The 24,439-nt window shown below is 50.5% G+C and overlaps 1 protein-coding gene across 1 annotated transcript; it reads left to right on the top strand.

Moving 5' to 3' along the window:
• Positions 1-13,908: 13,908 nt before the first annotated feature.
• On the top strand, positions 13,909-18,022 carry EGR1 (early growth response 1). The gene is made up of 2 exons (XM_043588994.1): positions 13,909-14,757; positions 15,463-18,022. The coding sequence occupies exons 1-2, from the start codon at positions 14,457-14,459 to the stop codon at positions 16,788-16,790; spliced, it is 1,629 nt and encodes a 542-aa protein (XP_043444929.1). The 5' UTR covers positions 13,909-14,456; the 3' UTR covers positions 16,791-18,022.
• Positions 18,023-24,439: the final 6,417 nt, after the last annotated feature.

Consider the following 24,439-nt stretch of genomic DNA (forward strand, 5'->3'; position numbering starts at 1 on the left):
TTTCAGCCTCTGTACTTTGTTCTTGTTCCTCCAGTCCCCAGGTGGGAAGGACCTCAAGTAAAAAACAGGGCTCAGCTATAGGAGGAAGGGGGGAAGAGGTCAGAATGTGAGACCCAAGAGCTCTGATCTCCAAGATAAGAGATAGGTTTGAGCTGGTCCATCTGGGAAAATGGTTTGGAGGTTCAAGATACAGCCAGAGGAGTAGAAGGGACCATGACTTACGAAGGCCTAGGGGTCTCCAACTGTCAAGGTTGTCTTGTCCCTTGGAATTCTGCCCAGAGACCTCCATCCCCAGTGGACCTCCTGGTACCTTATGGAAAGTGTCAGTATAAGCTCTGAGGACAAAGACCCCCATGAGTGTCCCAGGGAAGAGGGAATAGGATTTGGGGGTTGCTGGGCAGGGAACTGGTTGGCCATGCTGCTTAGAAAGGCTTAAGAATGTTGGAGGAGGGCTGAGAGGGAGAGACTCTGAAAGGAGGAGACAGGCTGAGGGAAGAGGTAGAGATGGGGAACCAGCCTCACAGTGCATGTCTGAGCCTGGGGACAGAGAAGGATGACAGGACACCAAGGACTGGGGACAAAGAGATAGTCCCTGTGGCCCCAGGAGGAAAGGCTTGAGCCCTGGGCTGCTTGGGTAGGTTGGAGGAGACAAGGAAGGAGGCTGCAGGGCATGGGGTCTGAGTCCTTGGGAGGTAGAAGACCACCAGTGGCCAAGGGGAACAACTGGCTGGGGATGAGCCCTGCAAGGCGGTGCCCAAGAGAATGGAAAGGATGGCAGAGGAGCAGAGGCAGCATGGGAAGAGAAAAACAAAGGGAAAGAGTGGAGAGGGAGGGGGGAGAGAGCAAGGCAGGGAGGAGGAAGGGAGAAGGAAGGGAGAAACAGTAGTGCAGCTTTGTAGAAGGAAAATGAAGGAAGCAGAGCATGGGGTGTGGCATAGGGTGTGTGGGGACCTAGCCCCAGGCTCTGGACCCCACAGTTGGGAAAATGCCCCTACAGCAGACTTCCCTCTCCCTTCCCTGGCATCACAGAGGTATGTCCTCTCCAGCCTCACACTCAGGCCAAAGTGGCCAAGAACTTCCTGAACTGAGGTCACAGTGGAGGTGGAGTGTGAAATGCCCTTTTCATCTTCTCTGGAATCCTCCAGTCAACAGCCCTCTGAAGGTCATTCTTTTCACCACTGGCCTCTGAGCAAATTGGTCCCTTCCTCTAGAAAGGAGAGGATGCGTCAGGATAGGATTCAGGGAGAGACTCCTTTGTTCTAGAAAGATCTCGAGAGAGTAAGATGCTGCAGTCTCATGCTAGCAGCTACCATATGGCCAGAAAACCAGGTTAGGCCCTCCCTAACCTAAATCCCATTTGCTGCATAACACACAAATATGAACGCGTGTGCATGGATGCACACAGATACGTGCTTGTACCCACAGTGACCACTTGCTAAGAAGGTCACTGCCAGATTCCCCACTGCCAGGCTCTCCATGCACATCTGGGTTTCTCTGTGTCAACAGGAACATGCTCAGATTTCCAAGCTCCTTGGTCCGTTGCCATGGAAACAGTCTCCTAGAACTCGGCACAGGGCCTGGCCCCTGTGGTGCAGGGGAGGAGAGGAAAGATGGAGGGTGACAAGAAGATGGAGGGATCAGCTTCTTGGAGGGGCAGGCAGGACACATTTGGGTCTAGGTGACATCTTGCCATCTCATTCCTTAGGACCACCCTCTCTCTCCCCTCCTCCTCAGTAGACCTCTAGGCCAGGGGAGTGGGGAAGAGATGTCACAAGAGAGGTGTATGGTTAAAACTATGTGGAGAATTCTTGTTCACTCCCTGGGTCCCCAGTGAGCATTGAGAGATACTAGCTTTTGAGTGGGAGCTAAGGTCTAGCCCTCTGTCCCACCGTGCTGGGGGACACTGGACAGCCCTCCAGGCCTGAGGTCCCTGGATAGAATGTCCTCATGGCTGGAGCTGCTTCAGCTGGCTCCCCTTCTCTTTCTTGTGTGTGTCCCACACCCAAAGAACCTGGTTAAAATGGGATTTCCAGGCTGTGACGTCAGAGGAAAGCCAGCAGCTCCAGACTGTGCCAGTTCTTCCTTGATCAACAGAGCTGAGCCCAGTCTTGCTCAGCCTGGAGGAAAGGGGGTTGGCAGAGGAGGGAGTGGATCCAAGGGCTCTAGGCCATGGATACCATATCAGTGGCATCCATGATAATAGGGAGAGACTGTAATAGGAAGAGGCAGGCCGAAGCCACTGCTGGCTTCCCCACTGCCTTAAATTTAAGCCATTTCGTGATCATTTCCCTCCCAAATTCCTCTAGTTTTTCCCTCTCTGAGCTGAAATAGGCCTGTCTTGTGGAGGAGGGCACTTTAAGTATTAGAGCCATTTGGGTTCTGCCTGACAACTTGTCCCATATCTGGGCTGGAGGCAGGGATGGGTAGGAGGGATACCAGCAAGGAGGGGGGAAAAAGCCCACTAGGTGGCGCAGCTCACTCCCAGTGTGGGATTCCCAGCCCCTGAAGGGGAGAATCTTTTCCTGCTGTCAGTCAGCCTTATGGTCTGGTGAGCAGGGTGTCTCATGCCCCACTCGCTGGAGTTGCAGGTTCATGAAGAAAACATTCTTGCAGGTGCATGGAACAACTATGGATTTTCAAGCAATTACTTCCTAAGCCCAGATTGTGTACCACCCCCTGCACACTCCCCAGGAGAACATCAGGCCCAAAGGGCAGGTACTCCCTTTTGGTGAGAATCAGGCACTGTCCTGGAAGCAGGGAAGTTGCCAAGCTGACTCTGGGAGGGTCCTGAAGCCCAAGGGACCCAACATGAGTTTCTGAAATGACATCAACGAGGCCACTGGAGCTAATTTCAAGGTCAGGTGAGGAGAGGAACCCAACAGGTGGCAAGGGGTGGGGAACCTGGGAGAGGCAGGCTAGGCCCAGAGGGATGGCAGCTCACCTGGCTGCAGGACTCTTCTGGATATGATTTCTCTGATGGCCATAGTGACAGTCCCAGGCCAGGCCCAAGTGTTTGTGTTTCCTGTCCCTTCCCTTATTTTATCTGATGCACTATGAGATTTAAAAAGGAGAAAAAAAGACCCTAATTTCCAAATTCTGGAATCCCAAGGTACTTCTACAAGAGCCAAGGTTGGGCCTCCTTAGCAACCTACCTTTCCCTGACCTCCTTCCCAAACTGACCCCACCAGCCCTGCATCCCTAATGAATTACCCTCTCCTTTTGTCCCAGCCAGATGAGTGATCAATAAATAATGCTGCCTGAAATATTGATGGTGAGTTTTACACTAGCATCCCTTTGCTGTGCCTGTCATTGGGGAATTTGAGAGCTGACAGAGAAATGCATGGCCACCAGAGAGCTCTTTTCTATCTCTGCCAAGAGAGGGTCTTTCTTTGCCAAGATTTCAACCTGTTCCCATCTCAGCCAGAATCATGACTCATTCCCATCAAGTAAGATGAGGACTCAGCCAGCAACCTCCAAGCTGGGAAGAGTCAGGTAAGTTAAACAAAGCAGAGACCCTTCCTGATACTTTTGTCTCAAGACAAAGAGATCCCATTTCCTCTGTTCCATGTCCATCTTGGACCTTCCAGGTCCAGCTCTCTGAGCAGGATCTCAGAAGGAGAACTGCAGGTTCCCCGTCCCCCAGGTTGACCGTTTAAAGCATGAACAGAAGGACTCACATGCTCCCAGACTTCTCTGGCCCAAGTCACTGTCATCTAGTTTTGTTCTCCCTGGAAGAAGGGTAGGGGAGAGGAGGAGCAGGTAGAAACTCTTGAGCCCTGTTGAGCCTGACTCACCCAATGCCAGGGCCCTCCTTGGCAGAAGCTAGGCACACTCAGATCTTTGCATGCATAATGCCTTCGGCCTAGGCACTCTAGTTCTGCTCCACTTGGTCAGCTCCTGCATGCACTTCAAGTCTCAGTTTAGAAGTGACGTCCCTGCCCCATCCCATCCCGGTCCCTGTGGCATTCTGCTCTTCCTCCCCAACACCTCCCCCTGTTTGGTCATTGCCTGTTTCCCCACCAGACTGAAAGCCAGGGCATAGGCAGTGAGTGGGTCTACCTGGTGCACCACGGTTTCCCCAGCATCTAGCAGGGGTCCTGGCACACAACAAGCACTCAGCACATTTTTGCGGAATGTTCTAATGATGTCCTGTAGTGCTTTTCCACTCCTGAAAAAAACATCAACCTTCAAACTTCACCATCTCTCTTGGCTGAGCTGTTTGCCTGCACCGGAGGATGGGTGTCTGCACTAAACAGCAGCAGCCCAGATCAGCCTCCCTTGCTCTCACTTCTCCTGCATGTGTTCATGCTCATTTGCTCTCCTTTCTCTCTCACACACACAGATGGGAGTCAGCTTTCCAGCCACATTCAGTTCTCACTTTAATTCAAAAGCTAAATTGGGAAGAAGAGCAGCTTCACACTCCTAATTTAGCCTGGGAGAGAAAAAGGGAGACAGCCTGGATTTGCCAGGGAAAGGAGAAAGTTGGGTGTGGGGTGGGGAATGGTGGCAAACATACCCATAGCCTAAGGGAAGACAATGAAACTCTTACCACCCAGCTCCTAAAAATAAACCATCTACAGCTATGACCCCAGAGTGACCCTTATTAAGCCTCTTTCCCATACAAGTGCAGCCATTCCGGGCATTCCCCCAGTCTAGGGGTAGGATTAAGGGAGGCAGAGGAGATTGTGGTTATTAAAACTATGAAAAGAGGGAGATGCTGCTGCTTTGGTCACTGGTAGTACAAAATCAGGAAGTCCTTCTTAAATCTAACTTTAGTCCCTCTTTTGATAGCTGAAGTGGATGATGAATAAAAACAGTCTGCAGGTACTTGCCCACTAATATTCATAGCAGTGTTATTCACGAGAGTGAAAAGGTGGGAACAGTGGCGCCTGGCTGTCTCAGGCGGTTAAGCATCCAGCTCTTCATTTCAGCTCAGGTTATGATCTCATGGGTCATGAGTTTGAGCCCCGCGTTGGGCTCCATGCTGGCAGTTTGGAGCCTGTTTGGTATTCTTTCTCTCTCTCCTTCTCTCTCTGCCCCTCCTGTGCTCATGAAAAACAAATAAATAAACTTAAAACAAAACAAAACAAAAGGTGGAAATGGTCTAAATGTGGTATATACATTGTGGTATATACATACAATGGAATATTATTCAGCCTTAGGAAGGAATGAAGTTATGACACATGCTGCAACATGGACAAAGCTCAAAAACATTATGCAAAGTGAGATAAGGCAGTCAAAAAAGGGCAAATATTATGATTCCACTTACATGTAGTACCTAGAATAGACAAATTCATCGAGACAGAAACTATAATAGAGGTTACTAGGCAGTGGTGTGAGGGAGCAGGATGAGTACAGAGTTTCTCTTCAGGAAGATGAAAAAGTTCTGGAGATGGATGAAAGTGATGGTTGCACAACATTGTGAGTGTACTTAATGTCAGTGAATTGTACACTTAAAAAAAATGGTTAAACTGGTGGGATGCCTAGCTGGCTTGGTTGGCCGAGCCTGCGCCTCTTTATCTCCAAGTCCTGAGTTCAAGCCCCACGTTGGGCATAGAGTTTACTTTTTCAAAAAAAATGATTAAAATGGTAAATATTATGGTATGTATATTTTATAAATGTCTTTATTTTATTTTATTTTATTTTATTTTATTTTATTTTGAGAGAGAGAGAGCACAAGCAGGGGAGGGGCAGAGAGAGAGAGGGAGAAAGAGAATCCCAAGCAGGCTCTGAGCTGTCAGCATAAAGCCTGATGACACAGGGCTTGATCCCACGAACCATGAGATCATGACCTGCGCTGAAAACTCAGGTCAGACTTAAGAGTCAGACACTTAACTGACTGAGCCACTCAAGTACCCCTATGGCGTATATATTTTACCGCAATACATTTTTTAAGAAGGCACTGAGTCCAATGTTGGCTTGAAGACTGTCACCCTGCCATGATGACTCTCTCTGAGGCATGACCAGAGGGAAACTGAGTCCTAGAAGTTCAAAAGACTCCTCCCCTTACTCACAGGAACAGAAATGCTGCTTCTGCCTGGAGTACAGAGAAGAACCCTCTGGGGCATTCCTGAGGATAGGAGCTAACTCTGCCTACCTCTTATCTCTTCTTATCAGTATGATAATCTGGAGGGAAGTTCTTCTTCCTGGTTCTGGATTCCAGCATCCTCTTCAGTCATTTCTTTTGACTTTGCCCTAAACAGGGTTCTTATATGGGTGTAGTAGATAAGGGGATGGTTAGAGAAGGGAAAAAGAGAAGACCCTTCCATCCAGCCTCTCCCACTTCCCTGTGGCCACTGTACCAAGGAAAAGGGATGCATGCACCTTTGGGCTGAGCTGCCTGTCAGTAAATTTGGGTGTCAAATTTTCTTGCTCTCTGCGTCTGACTGGGTGGCACCTGAAGGGAGTGTGTGATAGCTGGTACTGATGCATCCAGACCTCACCCTCTCTCCTAGATGACTACATGATTTCCTGCCTGGTCTCCCCACCAGCACTCCCCACCCAGCCTCCTGCAGAATGGCTAGTTGGCTCCCCAACTGCCTGGGAAGCACTTCGGTGGGTAGGAGATGATTAGGGGTTCCACAGTCACTAAGCTTCCCCTATGATAGCACATTTCACACTGTTGTGATTGCCTGTTTATCTGTCTGTCTCCCACACCCAGACTACAAACTGCAAAAGAGGAGTCACCTTTTTACTTCTTTTTGTATCTTTAATACCTAGAGGAGCAGATGTTTGATAAGTAACTGTTGAAATGGTCTGTTCACATGTCTGTCTGCCCTACTCGACTTGACTCAAGAATCCCTAGAGGGTGGGGGTGCCTGGGTGGCTCAGTTGGTTAAGCATCCAACTTTGATTCAGGTCGTGATCTCAAGGTCTGAGTTCAAGCCCCATGTCATACTCTGCGCCGACAGCTCAGAGGCTGGAGCCTGCTTCAGATTCTGTGTCTCCCTCTCTCTCTCTGCCCCTCCCCTGCTCATTCTCTCTCTCTCTCTCTCTCTCTCTCTCTCTCTCAAAAATAATAAATAAACGTTAAAATGTTTAAAATAAATAAATAAATACAAATAAAGAATCCCTAGGGGTGAAAGCTTTGTCCAGTTCATTCTGGAACCCCAGAGAATATGTTGTTCTTGGTATGACTTTGGTTTCAGCCAGAGGTTCTGAAGCCAGACTATCTGGATTGGAATCCTGGCTCCCCCATTGCTCAGCTTTCTGACCTTAATCAAGTCACCTGCCCTCTCTGAGCCCCCTTCCTCATCAATGACATGGGGGTGAGAATAGTACTTACTTCATGAGGTATTGTGAATACAAATGTCTGTCAAATGTTTAGCATAGAGCCTGTCACATTGTAAATGTGTCTTATGGGTGAGGTGGGGGTAGAGAATGCATCTAGATGTTAAGAAGAATAAAAAAAAAAACAAGCACCCACAGCTCATGGCTGCATCCTGGTATTTTGGGGTAGGGGTGAGGCCAGTGCCACTGTGACACAACCCCAGGGGCTGCCTGTCCCCTACTTCCCTCCCCCTCCCACCAGGTCTACAGAGTCCAAGCTCACCCACCATGAAGCTGAGCACCCCCGGCGCTGGGCTGGGCGGCGGTGAGGGGCCAGAAATAACCGCCGTTGCTATTCCTGCTTTTCTAGGCTGGATGGGAACGCTGCCTCTCTTCTAAAGGCTGCTCCAGACTTCCTGCACATCAGTGGGCTCTTATGTAACGCTCCCCTCCCTCTGCCTGCCCAACACGCTTCCAGAGATTTCTGCAGCCAGCTTTGCTGCACACTCAGCTGAGGGGTGGGGAGAGCAAAGAATCCACCACAGGCCAAATTGTCCTGTAAGTCCAGGGTCTTGACAGCCCCAGACCTGGGAGAGGATCCACACAGCGCAGGGCAGAGAGACTGATGTCCAAGGACAGCAGCCTCTTTCTGCATCTGCAGGTTACTCTGAGGCAGAAAGGACCAGGAGAGCCCTATCTGAGTGTTCACCCTCTCCCTCTGCCCAAAACAGATGCTCTGTGCCAAAGTATTATGCTTTAGTGTCTCCACTTTAGACCTAACCTGTGTCTGGCACACAACCCATCAAGCCAGACTCTGAGGATGGCAACACAGACCCCAACTCTCTCAGGAAGATCCCCTAATCTTGGCCAAATCCTCCATGTCCCTTTCCCGAAGCTCCTAGAACCCACCCCGAGCATGCCAGGTACCCTCTTCAGAGCCAGGGGCCCCTGTGCCTCAGGCCTCAGCATCACTCTCCATGAGCCCTTCTTAGGACTTGCCCCTCTCTGGGCACCTGTCAGTTAAACATCTGGCCCTTGGTTTTAGCTCAGGTCGTGATCGCAACATTCTCGGGATTGAGCCCTGACAGCATGGAGTCTGCTTGGGATCTCTCTCCCCATCTCTTTCTGCCCCTCCCACGCTCTCTCTCTCTTAAAATAAATAAACATTTAAAAAAAACATTAAAAAAAAAAAAAGAACATGCCCTTCTCCACCTGGCTTAGGAGTCAGGGTTTTCCTCTGGCACCTGGTTTCCCCACCTGTAACTGGAGCAAAATACAATGGCTTCACACTCCAACACCTCGAGGGGATTTTCTCTTTCATCTCCCCTGGTCATTCTTCATGTCTCCATTTCTCTTCTTCTGTCAGTGCACTTTCTGTCCCCTCATTCGACCCCCCACCAGATCTGGCCTCTCCAGAGGTTTCTCCTCACCTCTCACAACCCTTCCTTCACAGGGTGGGAGTAGAGCTGTACCCAGACCTATTGAAGGCCAGACCCTTCATGTTTCCGGCAGAACCCATCAGCCATCGGAAAGTGTGACAGGCACCCCAGACGGAACTGAAGGGAGAGTCACTTCCTGAGCCCCAGGCTGGCCACAGCAGTGGCAAACCACGATCTGAGCAGCACATGTGGGTGCTGACGTAGTCGGGGTTGAGGAGGAGGAAGTGGCAGTGGAAAATGGGGCTTGTTTTCCTCTGACAGATGCTGGGTGCTCAGCAATGGGTCAAGTTTCTGAGACATAATGATTCCCACTGGCTTTTGCTTGGAGCCCCAGGTGCCCTGGGCAAGCTTAGTTCTGCTCTCACCTCTGTTCCCTACTCCTCTCCTGCTTGCAAGGAAAGTCGGAGTGTAGACGGCAGCTGGAGTGGACGGCACCCCTTCCAAGAGCTTCTCACCTTTCCCAGGGCTTCTGGCACCAGTCACCCAGGATGCAAGGTGTGAGAGTCCCACACTCATCCCTAATGCTCCTGGAAACCCTGTAGATCCCAGGTCAGGGTGCAGGAGTGACTCTGAGTCTTGTTTACCCCCAGTTTCATTTCCATTAGACCCCAGGCTGGTTGTCAGGTTTGTTGGGCACAAGTTAGGTAGGTGCTCAAAAGCCCACCTGAAATTTGGCTCCTTGGGAGGGGTCAGTTCTTTTCACTCTGTCTCCTCCTCGCCTTCCAGTCCTCCCCCAGCCCCCACCCATGAGAGCAACCAGGGTTGTGCCATTGCCCAGAAGACAGACCAGAGGAGAATGGGGATAACCTAGATGCTTCCAGCTGTATTGCTGAGAAGGCAGGCCCAGAGCATAACTCTATCCAGGGAGAAGACTCTCAGTCCCTCTTTCTCACTGGTTTCCCAGTCAGAGAGAGGGCTAAGGTCTGTGCAGTGTGTAGGGGCTTTGAGCCCACTCCTCCCAGTGCTCTTCAGGGGCGTATACCATGAAGGCAGAGCAGGGTGGAAAATGATACCTCCTCCTCTGTATGAGCTATAGAGGGCAGAATAAGGGAGAAGAGGGTGGAGGGGTACAGTTGAGCCCTAAACATTCTCACTGCCCATACCTTAGCTTGAGGCCCTAGACTGATCACAGCCTTTCCCTCCTGAGGCCTTTGCACAGCTGTCCCCTTTGCCTGGAATGCCCTCCCCACCACACTCCTCTATGCACAGTTGGTTTCCTCTCATCCTTTATGTCTCTGCATAAATGTCACCTCCTCTGAGATGCTTCCCTCACCTCTCTAGTATGTTTTACTTACCATAATCTGAAATCATCCTTTTTATTTACATAGTTGTTTGCTTGTGTCACTGAATAGCAGTTTCCAAGAGGGCATAACTCCATCTGCTTTCTTCATTGCAGAATCCCCAAGACTTAGAATTGTTTCTGATACAAGCAAGGGCCAATAAACCTTTTAAAAAATAAATCAATGTGTTTTTTTTAAATGAATGTTTTACTCAGCCTTACCTCCTGCTATCTTCCAATCGAAACCCTCTCTACTCTAGCGCTTTAAAAATATATATTTATTTATTAATTAAATTTTATTTATTTATTTTTAGAGAGACAGAGACAGGGTAAGTGGGGGAGGGGCCGAGAGAGAGGGAGAGAGAAAATCCCAAGCAGGCTCCATGCTGCCAGCACAGAGCCCAACGTGGGGCTCAAACTCATGAAACTGTGAGATCATGACCTGAGCCAAAACCAAGAGTCAGATGCTTTACCAACTGAGCCACCCAGGTGCCCCTGAATGTTTATTTGTGTGTGTGGTGTGTGTGTGGGGGGGGGGGGAAGCGAGCCAGAGAGGGGCAGAGAGAGAGGGAGACAGAGGATCTGAAGCTGACAGCAGAGAGCACAATACAGGGCTCAAACTCACCAACCATGTGATCGTGACCTGAGCCAAAGTCAGACACTTAACCAACTGAACCACCCAGGTGCCCCTTAGCTCATTTTTTCCAGGCAGATCACACAAGGACTGTTCTGGCCACCCTCCACCCAACCCTGGCCTGAAAGTGCTTCACTTCCTCACCACAACGTTTGGTTCTTCTCATGTTCGCTCTCTTCTAAAATCTTTTTATCATCTTTGTCCCCTTCCCTGGAATCTCTCCCTCCTCTTATCTTCTGTGTTCTTCAGCACAACTGACATTTGGTGGCTAACAGGGCTTCTTCCTATTCTTAATTCGCTTGCAACATGGAATCCACTCTTCTTTTACCTAACTGTAAGCTTCTTAGAGGCCGGGGTGTATGCCATAGGCCTTCCCAATCCTTGCCCACAGAAAGTCCTCAGAAAAGTTCTTTTTGTTGTGGAAAATGGGTGTATTAATCAGAAACTGCTGGATTGTGAGTAACAGAAACTGAAAGGAGCCTATTTTATTAAATCAAAAAGAAATGCATTGGCCTGCATAACTAAAAACCTCAGGCTGTATCCAAAGACTTACTCTCTGTATGTAGAAGCCTTCTATGTTTTCCTCTGCATTGGCTTCATTTTCAGGTAGGCTTTCCAGTCCTCATGGCAAGATGGCCTCCAGGCTTACATTCCATTGGCTTAGTACCATCAGGGAGAGAATTGTCCTTTTTCAAGAGTTCCAGAAAAAATCCCAGAAGTGCTTTTCATTAGCCTTGTTTGGGTCATGTGCCCATCCTAACTCAGTTGCTCTGGCTAGGGACATGGAATGGTCCTAGGATGGAGCATTCTAGATGGATGGCCAGGTGTGGGTGACATACCCAGTCCTAGGTCTAGACAGGGTTGTCTTCCTCCAACCATATGGACTGGAGTGGTTCCCCAAAAGAAACCGTTGTCTGGGGAGCAATTATGAAAAGAGAGGGAAATTGATGTTGCATATGCAAAACAAAAGATATAGACTATAAGGATTTCCATTGCCCAGCTTCAGTGAGGATCTGAAGATAACTTAGGTCAACTTCCACATGAGAATCATAGGGGAATTGGTTTGTTCTGGCTGTGCTCTTGGGATCTGAGCAGCTCCCCAGGGACAGAAGGAGGATCCTAACTAAGATGAGGAATCCACTCAGTTCAGTTCTGGCACTCACAAGGTCAGAAAAATTGTGACTCAGTAAGTCTAAGGTAAAATTTCTTCCTCTTTTTTTCCCAGAGCTCCAGAAGTGATTCTGTCACACACACAAGGTTGTAAAATTCTGTTCTAGGAAGTGATGTTTTACTTCAGCAAGAAAGATTCAGATTAGCTCTTCAGGACAATGTCCCTTGTGTTAGAATTGGAATGTTTCTCCCTTTCTGCACAGTTTTTCAGAAAAGGGTCACTGGAGTTTGCTTGGAGGCTGAAGACGGGTGGGTGAATTGTGGGTGACCCTGTGGGTCAAAAGCCCCTGAAAATAACAATAGTCACTGTTTATAGAATGGTAATTCCAAGGCAGGAACTGTGCTTTGGGACTTCAGTGATGTCAGTCCATGTAAGCTTCAATTTTTCACAACAATTCTTCCATGTGGGTATCATTAACATTAGCTCTATTTTACAGTTGAAGAAAGTGAGATACAAAAGGCCTGGCCAAGATACCCAACCTGGGAGTCGCATTCAGACACAAGGCCATCTGACCCTGACTGGCAGGAGGCTTCAGAGAAGGTACATCACTCATGGGCAACACGGTTAGGCATTAGGAGTGGGCCTCTCACCACGCCCGAGCCATTTGGGTTGGGGAGCTCAGACTTAGAGCACACAGGTTCATTGCTAGATTCCTTAAATAGATTTTTATAAGAAAATGTGTGTGTGTGTGCCTGTGTGTGTGTGTGTGTGTTGGCATGCGTGTGTGCGTGTGTAGAGGATAGAGAAGGATGAAGCCCAAAAGTTAGTGCCCCTCCCATTTAAACCCCAGGACTCTGACCTGTTTGGGTTCACAGGGACCCCAGACCTACCCCCGTCCGTCCCTGTGTCCTCAGCACCCTCCTTCCACACAAATTTTGTGCTTTCTTTTTAAATTCAGAAAAACAGCACCTCCCTGGATTGAGAGCTAGAGCAGGAGCCTTCCCCTCTCGGAATCCCTGTTTTCTTGGGGTGCGCATTTAAATGCGGGGGTAGGGATGGGACCGAAAGGGCTTCCCCATTCGCGTCCTGCTCCTGGAAGACCTGCGGGAATCGTTCCCGCCTACCCACCCCCGCCCTCCCGCCCTTAGGCTGGCTCCGGGAGGGAAGTGTTATCCCGCCTGGAGTCTGGGCGCCTCGGCGGTGGCGGCTCCCCAGGGACTGCAGGGAGAACCCAGGCTGCGGCGCCTGCTCAGTTCGCGCTCACTGCGTCTAAGGCTCCCCCGGCCTGGCTACGCGCCCAGCACAGGAGCAGGGAGGGGGAACCCGAAGCCCGGCGGAAGAGCCCACTCGGCCCGGGGCCCGGGGAACTGAGCTGGAGAGGGGACCTCCAGGGGGCAGCACCAGGCCGCTAAGCAGGTCCTCTCGGTGCCAGCCTAGGGGTCCCCAGACAGCCCATAGGGAAGCCCCCTTTTCAGATTGCCGCACTGCCCGCCCATCTCCATTTGTTCTGGATAAAGGTGGGAAAATCTCCCACCACCACAAGGACCACCAGCTCCTGGTTGAGAAGCAGGTGGCTCACCGCAACCCAAAGAGACCTAGGGAACCACCTAGCGAGTATTTCCTAGCCTCAGTTTCCCCCATGACATCTGGAATGGCTTCGTGCCATTGGTCAAGGCCGGGGGGTCAATGCCCCGCCTCTCCTGGGCGGCCTCTGCCCCGGCCAGCCCAGCCGCTCCTCCCCTTAGCTCCCGCCCCGCTCCCACGGTCCCAGAGGTGGGCGGGAGGGCCCTGGATGACGGTGGCAGAACCCCGGGCCGACTCGCCCTCGCCCCCGCCCCGGGCCCGGGCTTCCCCAGCCCAGTCCCCGCTGGGGAGTCGCCTGAGCCGCGATGCGCCAAGCGCTACGCGCCCGGAGACCTCCACCAGGGCGTCCCCAGCTCTTGCGCTCATTCTGGCTCCCGGGGAGGGGGAGGGGGGGCAACCAGGGAGCAGCGAGCAACGACCCGGAAACGCCATATAAGGAGCAGGAAGGATCCCCCGCCGGAACAACCCTTATTTGGGCAGCGCCTTATTTGGAACGGCCAGATATGGCCCGGCCGCTTCCGGCTCCGGGAGGAGGGAAGAAGGCGGAGGGAAGAGGCGGGGGCAAGGCTGGGAACTCCGAGGCAGCCTGAGTCCGGGAGTCCCCAGCTGAGGCTTGAGTCCTAAGCTTTCTCGAAGCCTAGACGCCCAGGGTCCAGGAGTCCGCGCAGGGGCCGGGGTGAGGGATGGCGGTGCCCACAGTCTAGGATAGGGGGCTTCACGTCACTCTGGGTCCTCCCGGCCGGTCTTGCCATATTAGGGCTTCCTGCTTCCCTTATATGGCCATGTACGTCACGACGGAGGCGGGCCCGTGGCGTTCCAGACCCTTCAAATAGAAGCGGATCTGGGGAGTCGCGAGAGATCCCAGCGCGCAGAACTTGGGGAGCCGCCGCCGCCGCCTGCTGCCATCGCCGCCAGCTTCCGCCGCCGCAGGACCGGCCCCTGCCCCAGCCTTGGTAGCAGCGCCGCGTCCACACCCGCTGGCTGCGAGGGCGAGCCTAGAGGCCCCACCTGCTCCCGCCACAGTGTGCCCTGCGTCCCGCATGTGACCCGGCCAGGCCCCCGAGAGTGTGTACCCCGCAGCCACGGCTCCGGGCTGCGCCCACCCGCCCCAACACCAGCTCTCCAGCCTGCCCGTCCGGGATGGCCGCAGCCAAGGCCGAGATGCAGCTGATGTCTCCGCTGCAGATCTCCGACCCGTTCGGCTCCTTTCCTCACTCGCCCACCATGGACAACTACCCTAAACTGGAGGAGATGATGCTGCTGAGCAACGGGGCTCCCCAGTTTCTCGGTGGTGCCGGGGCCTCAGAGGGCAGCGGCGGTAACAGCAGCAGCAGCAGCGGGGGCGGTGGAGGTGGAGGGGGCGGCAGCAGCGCCAGCAGCAACAGCGCCTTCAACCCTCAGGGGGAGGCAGGCGAGCAGCCCTACGAGCACCTGACCGCAGGTAAGCGGTGGCCGACGCCGAGGATTAGCCCCTTCGCCACCATCCTGGCATCCAATCCTTCCCCACAGCCTTGCAGCGCCCCCTTCACCGCAGCAGTGCTCCTGGACCTCAGGGATGCAAGTGGGGTTTCCCTTCCCTTCCTCGCATCCTTAGGGTCATGTGCTAAAGGGATACCTGGGGACACCCACCTCACCCTCACCCTCCTTGTCCCTAGCTGTGCGCAGAAGAGCGAGCTTCTGTTTTGGATGGAGAGCTCGGGCTGCGTGGGTGGGTGGAGGGGGGAGGGCTTGTTTTGAAGAGCAGGGCTGCGCCCCCCTTTCTCCAGACATCCTTGCGTTGCTTGCCGCCTGTGTCCAAGGAATGGCCGTGATCCGTGCCCAGGGATGTCCTGGCAGCCCGGGGTAGGGGGCGCGCACTAGCCGCGGCGGAGGGGTTGCTGGCGGGAATCCCTCCGTGGCGCAGCCGCCGCTGCGGAGCACGGTGAGCTGCAGTGGAGGGGGATTCTCCGTATTTGCGTCAGCTGTTGTTGAAATGGGCTCTGCCGCTGGAGCGGGTCCAGGAACATTGCAATCTGCTGCTATCAATTATTAACCAGCTCAGGAGTCAATGGTAGCCAGCCCGACCTCTTGCCTGGCAGCTCGTGTCCTCGTCCTCCAGTGATTGCTCTCCAGTAACCGGGCCTCCTCCCTCTCTCTCTCCTGCCAGAGTCTTTTCCTGATATCTCTCTGAATAACGAGAAGGTTCTGGTGGAGACAAGTTACCCCAGCCAAACCACCCGGCTGCCCCCCATCACCTACACTGGCCGCTTCTCTCTGGAGCCTGCACCCAACAGTGGCAACACCTTGTGGCCTGAGCCCCTCTTCAGCCTGGTCAGCGGCCTCGTGAGCATGACCAACCCACCGGCCACCTCATCTTCAGCACCATCTCCAGCAGCCTCCTCCTCCTCCTCTGCCTCTCAGAGCCCACCCCTGAGCTGTGCAGTACAGTCCAATGACAGCAGCCCCATTTACTCAGCAGCACCCACGTTCCCCACACCTAACACTGACATCTTCCCTGAGCCACAAAGCCAGGCCTTTCCAGGCTCGGCAGGCACCGCGCTCCAGTACCCGCCTCCTGCCTACCCTGCTGCCAAGGGTAGCTTCCAGGTCCCCATGATCCCTGACTATTTGTTTCCACAACAGCAGGGGGACCTGGGCCTGGGCACCCCAGACCAGAAGCCTTTCCAAGGCCTAGAAGGCCGTACCCAGCAGCCTTCACTCACTCCACTGTCTACCATCAAGGCCTTTGCCACACAGTCGGGCTCCCAGGACTTGAAGGCCCTCAACACCACCTACCAGTCCCAGCTCATCAAACCCAGCCGCATGCGCAAGTACCCCAACCGGCCCAGCAAGACGCCCCCCCACGAACGCCCCTATGCCTGCCCCGTGGAGTCCTGTGACCGCCGCTTCTCCCGCTCAGATGAGCTCACCCGCCACATTCGCATCCATACTGGCCAGAAGCCCTTCCAGTGTCGCATCTGCATGCGCAACTTCAGCCGCAGTGACCATCTCACCACCCACATCCGCACACACACAGGCGAGAAGCCCTTCGCCTGCGACATCTGTGGGAGAAAGTTTGCCAGGAGTGATGAACGCAAGAGGCATACCAAGATCCACTTGCGGCAGAAGGACAAAAAGGCAGACAAAGGTGTTGTGGCTTCTTCTGCCACCACCTCCCTCTCTTCCTACCCGTCCCAGGTGGCTACCTCCTACACATCCCCAGTTACTACCTCTTATCCGTCCCCAGCCACCACCTCATATCCATCACCTGTGCCCACCTCCTACTCCTCTCCTGGTTCCTCAACCTACCCATCCCCTGTGCACAGTGGCTTCCCCTCACCCTCAGTGGCTACCACATACTCCTCCGTTCCCCCTGCTTTCCCAGCCCAAGTCAGCAGCTTCCCTTCCTCGGCTGTCACCAACTCCTTCAGCGCCTCAACAGGGCTTTCGGACATGACAACAACCTTTTCTCCCAGGACAATTGAAATTTGCTAAAGGGAAAGGGGGAAAAAAGGAAAAGGGAGAAAAAGAAACACAAGAGACTTAGGACAGCAGGAGGAGATGGCCACAGGAGGGGGTTCCTCTTAGGTGAGATGGAGGTTCTCAGAGCCAAACCCTCCCCCTCTACTCTACCCTAGGGTCGGTGTGGAAGGTCTATTGGCCTGCAATCCTCTCTGCCCACTTGCCCTTCCTCCCCCATCCCTACTCCCTTTGACTTCAGCTGCCTGAAACAGCCATGTCCAAGTTCTTCACCTCTTTCCAAAGAACTTGATTTGCATGGATTTTGGATATATCATTTCAGTATCATCTCCATCGTATGCCTGACCCCCTGGTCCCTTCAATGCTAGAAAATCAAGTTGGCAAAATGCGGTTTGGGCCGTAAGAGCCCAGCCCTGCACCCTTGTACAGTGTCTGTGCCATGGATTTTGTTTTTCTTGGGGTACTCTTGATGTGAAGATAATTTGCATATTCTATTGTATTATTTGGAGTTAGGGCCTCACTTTGGAAAAAAAAAAAAAAAGAAAAGCCAAGCAAACCAACGGTGATCCTTTATTTTGTGATGATGCTGTGACAATTAAGTTTGAAGCTTTTTTTGAAACAGCAGTCCTTGATATTAATCAGAGCATGTGTCAGAGTGATGTTCCGTTAACCTTTTTGTAAATATTGCCCGACTGTACTCTCACATGTGACAAAATACGGTTTGGTTTTTCTTCTTTTTTTGGAAAGTTTTTTTTTTTTTTCGTCCTTTTGGTTTAAGGAGTTTCACGTCTTGGTGCCTTTTGTGTGCTGCGCCTTGCTGACAGCTTGACTCATGCCGTAGTGAGGGACGTGCTCACCTCTAGCCTTAAGGGGGGCAGGGAGTGATGATTCGGGGGAGGCTTTGGGAGCAAAATAAGGAAGAGGGCTGAGCTGAGCCTCAGTTCTTCAGAATGTAAGAAAACAAAATCTAAAACAAAATCTGAACTCTCAAAAGTCTATTTTTTTAACTGAAAATGTAAATTTATAAATATATTCAGGAGTTGGAATGTTGTAGTTACCTACTGAGTAGGCGGCGATTTTTGTATGTTATGAACATGCAGTTCATTATTTTGTGGTTTTATTTTACTTTGTACTTGTGTTTGCTTAAACAAAGTGACTGTTTGGCTTATAAACACATTGAATGCGCTTTATTGCCCATGGGATATGTGGTGTATATCCTTCAGAAAAATTAAAAGGAAAATAAAATAGTTGTGGTTGGGTGCGTGTTTCCTGGGGTGGGAGAGGGGGCGGCCCTTTTGTAGCCATCTTTATCGAGGGCTTTGAAGGGCTTTTACAGAGACAGGGAGATTCCTTTCTTGTTTTTTAAGATTTTATTTTTAAGTAATCTCTACACCCAACATGGGGTTTGAACTCACACCACTGAGATCAAGAGTCACATGCTCTGCAGACTGAGCCAGCCAGGCTCCCTGGAGACAGGGAAATTCCAGTCAAAGTCGTGCCCGCTGTGTGTCACTGGAGTGAATTCTTTGAGAACTGTGTGTGGGTCTCTTGATACTGGGCCTCTTCCTTAGTCTAGCAGACTGGAACCTTAACTTGGTTAATTAAAGCTGAAGAAGGCTACAGGTAGAAATGGAACATGAAGGGCACCTGGGTGGCTCATTCGGTTGAGCATCCGACCAGACTTCGGCTAAGGTCATGATCTGTTGGTTCTTGAGTTCAAGCCCTGCGTCGGGCTCTGTGCTGACAGCTCAGAGCCTGGAGCTTGGCAGATTGTGTCTCCCTCTCTCTCTGCCCGTCCACTGCTCATGCTTTGTCTTTCTCTGTCTCTGTCTCTCTCTCTCTTAAAAATAAATAAACATTAAAGAAAAAACAAAAAACAAAAAAATAAAAAGTGGAACATGAGTGCCCAGAAGCAGTGCTATTCTCCTGGCCCCAAATGTTTGGCCGACCCTGCCCCCTATCTCTACCCAGGGTTGGGGAAAGCTATGTTCTTGGGAGTTCCTGCCATATATACTTGTGGGAGATTAAGGGTGGGCCTGAGGGCTCTGGGAAGTAGTAACAAGGCTGGAGCTGACTCAGCCTCTCTTTCCCATTCTCCACGTCCCCCGAAACCTGAGGGTATCGAAGAAGCCTAGAAGAGGCGAGGGCCAGTTCTCAAGCCAAGAATCCTTCCAGGAAGAAATCTAACTACTTGCCAGCTGGAGCTGCGATCCTTGGCAGCTTCTGGGAACACAAGGCAGAGTGGGCAGGAGGCTGGCCTGGTATTTAAGGTTCCCATCCAGACCAAGTCTGTTCCCATTGTGTAGGAGGCCTGAGGTTCTAGGTTCCCTAGTCCCAGCTCCCTGATGGTGCACACTCATGGCTGGAGCAATTCTTATGGGTTTATTAGCATCTTCTGCTCTGTGAGAGGCCTTGAGCTGGTCACAACAATGTAGACTGTTGAGGACACAGATGTGTAGGCCAAAAATTATAACATGGTGTTATATAATATGGACAAGCATGGGGCTCTCTGAGAGCAAGGAGAAGGACACCCAACCCCCACAGGAGCTTAGGAAAGGTGGAAAAGTTGAGTTGGGAAAGCTAAGTAAGAGTCAACTCAATTGACTTACTTTTTATGTGTGAGCTAGGGAGGGTGTTGGTGAGTTTTTACCTGGGAGAATGAATGAATGGGTAGATTACTGAATGCAAGCACTACCTTCAGCCCTGATTTGAGTCTTCTGTAAATGGGTCAGACACTACCAACCATTGGTCATTTGGGTACAATAGATTTGATGTCCTGGAATTCCCAAGCCTTGGATCCTGTCAACTTCTGATCCTCCCAGTCAGGAACAATGAAGTATATTCTATACCCAGTGTGGTTATCAGCCTTTGAGTGAGGGTGAGGTCTAACCTGCCTCCTCCATTCCTTCTCCCTCTGAGGGTCTCCCACACTACTTCTGAAGCCAGGGAAATTCCAGAAGTCTTCTGGCATTAGTCCAATTCTTTCTCTTCTATTCTAGCCCTCAGCCACCAACACTGTTGATCTCTGCCCTTTCCCATGATACCACACTGCTCAGTCTAGAGCAGGAGCAACCAAGCCACCTTCTCCAGCTAAGGTCACATCCCCATGAGCATTCTGGCAAAGTTGCCAGGTCCTGATGGGACAGTATTTGCATTGACACACCTTTTCCCAGCCCCACCTTCCCTTCCCCATCTCACTCTGGCCCCAGAAACACAAGTCTATGCCTGTAACACAGTCTTAATAATTTCTCACCACAGACTACCAAGGCAAGGGTGGGCATGGGAGGACATGGCAAGAATAAAATATGTAAAAAGGAGCAAAGAAACTCTATTCCTTTAAAGCAGAAAATCTTCTATGTTATTACAATGCATTAGAATCATATTCCCAAGCCCCATTCCCAGAGCATCTGATTCTTGAGGTCAGGGTGGGGGCCTGGACCTGGTCTTGACAACAAGCACGCCAGGCAACTCTGATGTAGAGGGTTTGTAGAGAAATTCTGTCAATATTGCCAGCTAATTTTTATTAGTCCTGTTACCAGGGTTCCTTTGGATTCTGTCACTTGAAACTCAAGTTTCTCTGCATAGCTGAAATAGGGCAAGACTAAAAAATTGCCCCATTTTATAGTCCTATAGTATTAAAAAAAAAAAAAGGAAAGTATTTTAACTCCTGCTTCTGTGAGGGAAATCTGAAACCAAGGGCACAGGGTGGTGCTGATAAAAGCTCTATCATCATAAAGGCTGAGGTTTAGGAAGGGACCCAGATAGTGTTGAACAATTGATTGCTACCTGGGGACATTGTCTAGGGCTTCAAGGATGTTGAGGACAGAGGAGTGGGGTGGAAGAAGAGAAGGGGCAGGGAAAACTTGGCCAGCGAAGGATAGGTTTAGATTCTGAATTTTATTTTTTTTTTCAACGTTTATTTATTTTTGGGACAGAGAGAGACAGAGCATGAACGGGGGAGGGGCAGAGAGAGAGGGAGACACAGAATCGGAAACAGGCTCCAGGCTCTGAGCCGTCAGCCCAGAGCCCGATGCGGGGCTCGAACTCACAGACCGCGAGATCGTGACCTGGCTGAAGTCGGACGCTTAACCGACTGCGCCACCCAGGCGCCCCAGATTCTGAATTTTAAAAAGAACCTGGTTTTAAGGACCCTTGACCCTTCTTTCTAGAACCTGAGAGGTACTCTTTTCTCTTGAATTTCAGGAATGTTGAGTCTATGAGGCTTTCCATTTGGAAAGATTCTAAGCCCTCAGGCAGAGTTTAGCCTGGTTGTCAGGCTGAGTTTGAGGTGTGCTTCCTTCTACCTACCCCCCTCTTGGAACCTCCAACTCTAGGAAGCAGGAATGGGTACTAGAGGGTTAGAGGTAGTTCCTGCAATGTCTCTCTCACTCCCTATCCCTGCTGTTTTCCCTGGTTCAGCCACACTTAGTGTAGTTTGAAAGGCAAGGAGTAAGCAGAGCAAGATCTCAGTGGTCCTAAAGGACCAATGAGGCCGAGTCTAAAAGAATCAGGCACTGAACAAACAAGGTTTCAACATTTTATCTGTTAGCGTCCAGGTGCTATTAAGATTTTTGCCCCCAAATAGCAAATCTAGCCCTTCACTGCAGTGAGTTTTCTTTCTATCTCCCTTTTCCCATTACTAGAACCTAGGAAAGCCTTTTGAGACAAAGCTTACTTGAGAAATTCTCCTCGGTCAAGTTGGCAGCTCAGCTTCTCAGTTGTAAGTAAATCTATTTCATTTCCTTTTTTGGGGAGCTATCTCAGACAAGCCTATCCTCCTCAGTCCTTAGGTTATTTATTATTATAGCTTTTTTGAGTACAACTGATATACAATAAACTGTACCATTTGATGAAGTCTTGATGTATGTGTTCACAGGTGAAACCATAACCGCAATTAAGATAATGAACATATCAGGGGTGCCTGCCTGGCTCAGTTGGAAGAGCATGAGGCTCTTGATCTTGGGGTCATGAGTTCAAGCCCCATGTTGTGTATAGAGATTATTTAAATAAATAAATACTTAAGAAAAAAAGATAATGAACACATCCATCACCTGCAAAACTTTCCTTGTGCCCCTTGGAAATGTTTCCTTCTTCCATCCCTGTCCCCAGGCATCCACTGATCTGCTTTCTTTTGCTGTGTAGATCAGTTTGCATTTTCTGGAGTTTCATAGAAATTCACTAATTCTGTATGTACTCATTTGGGTCTTGTTCTTTAACCTAGCATTATTATTTTGCGATTCATCCATGTTATTGCTTACATAAATAGTTCACTCCTTTTTATTGCTGAGTGGTATTTCGCTCTATGGCTATAGCACAATTTGTTCACCCTTTCACCTGCGGATGGACATTGGGGTTGGTTCCCTCTGGGGCTATTATAAACAAAGCTGCTATAAACAAAGACCTGAGTACAAGTCTTTGTGTGGATGTGATCCCATTTACTCCACAGCCCCTGTTCTGACTCCTTCTTCCCACCATGTCCCCGTTTACTCACCTCCCTCTTACTAGAAGCAATAATCCCCCACCTTCCCCCACACTCACATAGTGAAGGCCCAGCCTTCTAAAAGAACTGCTTCATTTAATCTTTCCTCACGTAAACAGAGCCAGCCCTTCATCATTTTTATTGCCTTACTTCAAACTCCCTCTCATTCATTTATACCTTCTGGTAATGAGACGTCTGGGGCTAAGCAACGTATCCTGTTGCTATTTATTCAGCTTAGCAAATATACATGAGTCCTTGGTGATACTTCTCTAAGGTACCTGGTAGAGGGTGGGCTACGTATCGATGAGGCACTTCTACCTCATAAGGAGGAAGGAGCTAAGCTCAAATGGTGTGGGAAGCTGCCCTAGGGTACTAGTCCTTTGAGGTTATCTGTCCATGTTATTACTATATCCTATGGGCTCTTCCCTGGGTGGGTTTTCTGAAACACAGGCCCCACTCACTCACTAGTTGTCAAAAACACTATCCTACCAAATTCCCACTTCTCAATTCTGAGGTAATGTAACTATAGCTTCTCTTTTTCTCTTCTTTGGGCCTAGGGAGCCTAGAACTGAGGAGCAGCCTGAGAGTGGAAAGGGCAGCTAAGGCTCTGTGTTCTCAACTCTGATAAATTGGCACTTGTTGCCTTCTGGGGTATGAGTTGGGGTTGGGGTAAGGAGAGATGGCTTTACTTACTTTAGAAAATTATCCTGGGGCGCCTGGGTGGCGCAGTCGGTTAAGCGTCCGACTTCAGCCAGGTCACGATCTCGCGGTCCGTGAGTTCGAGCCCCGCATCAGGCTCTGGGCTGATGGCTCGGAGCCTGGAGCCTGTTTCCGATTCTGTGTCTCCCTCTCTCTCTGCCCCTCCCCCGTTCATGCTCTGTCTCTCTCTGTCCCAAAAATAAATAAACATTGAAAAAAAAAATTAAAAAAAAAAAAAAGAAAATTATCTTGGGATGCCTGTGTGGCTCAGTCGGTTAAGCGTCAGACTTCAGCTCAGGTCATGATCTCATGAACCCGGAGATCATGACCTGAGCCAAACATTTAACCGACTGAGCCACCCAGGAGCCCCAAGCAACCAACTCTTGATTTCACTTCAGGTCTCACCATCGTGAAATCAAGCCCCAAGTCAGGATCTGCATTGACAGCACGGAGCCTGCTTAGGATTCTCTGTCTCCCTCTCTCTCTGTCCCTCCCCTGCTTACACTCACAACCCACTCTCAAAATAAGTGAATAAACTTAAAAAAGAAAAAAAAAAGTAAAGACTATCATTTAAAAAAATATCTTTTTTAAGGGTGCCTGGGTGGCTCAGTCGGTTAAGCATCCAACTTTGGCTCAGGTCATGATCTCACAGTTTGTGAGTTTGTGAGTTCGAGCCCCATGTCTGGCTGTATGCTTACAGCTCGGAGCCTGGAGCCTGCTTCGGATTCTGTGTCTCCCTCTCTCTCTGCCCCTCCCCCCCCCTCTCTCTCAAAAATAAACATTAAAAATTTTTTTAAAAAATCTTTTCTTTCCCTGTCTTTGAGTGCCCATTCTCCAGGTGGGCTTTGCAGTGTTAATTCTACCCTACAGATCTGTCCTCCATCCTTATGGGTATACATCTTGGGTCCTCTCTCCTGCCACCTGCCTTGGCCTGTGCTCTGACAAGATCCTCTGCTCGGAGGACACAGCCCTCTAAGATTGTGGTGCTGATTTGCAAGCTGGAGGCCTAAGAGCAGGCCTTACGGTAGTGGGGGTGGAGGTCTTCCTAAGACTTGCACTTAGGGACTCATTTTGAAGGAAGGGACTTTAAAAATCTGAGGAGGCAAATGCATGGAAATGAGTTTCTGCTGGAGTGTCTTGTCCCATCTCTGTGACCCAGGTAAATCAGTCTGCCCACCTGGGTTAGAGTGCCTCCTCACTTCCCAAACCTGGAAGTCGAGTTGCCACAGAACCACCCACAGTGGGTGCGCTCCTTAGAGAAAATGATTTTAGCCTTCTCTGAAACTCTTTTCTCCTTAGAACCAACTTCTCACCCTAGAATCTTTTCAGATCCAATAACCAGACTCCTGAGAACCAAACTGTACTTCATTTATTCAACAAATTGGTGAAACATCTACTAATGCTACCTGGGAGCATCTCCCAGGGGTCTGAGAGAAAGAGAAACAAATCCATCCCAGCCTGCCAACCACCTGTGACCCAATTTTTG

The sequence above is a fragment of the Prionailurus bengalensis genome, chromosome A1 (genome assembly GCF_016509475.1).
Source record: "Prionailurus bengalensis isolate Pbe53 chromosome A1, Fcat_Pben_1.1_paternal_pri, whole genome shotgun sequence".
Lineage (NCBI taxonomy): Eukaryota > Metazoa > Chordata > Mammalia > Carnivora > Felidae > Prionailurus > Prionailurus bengalensis.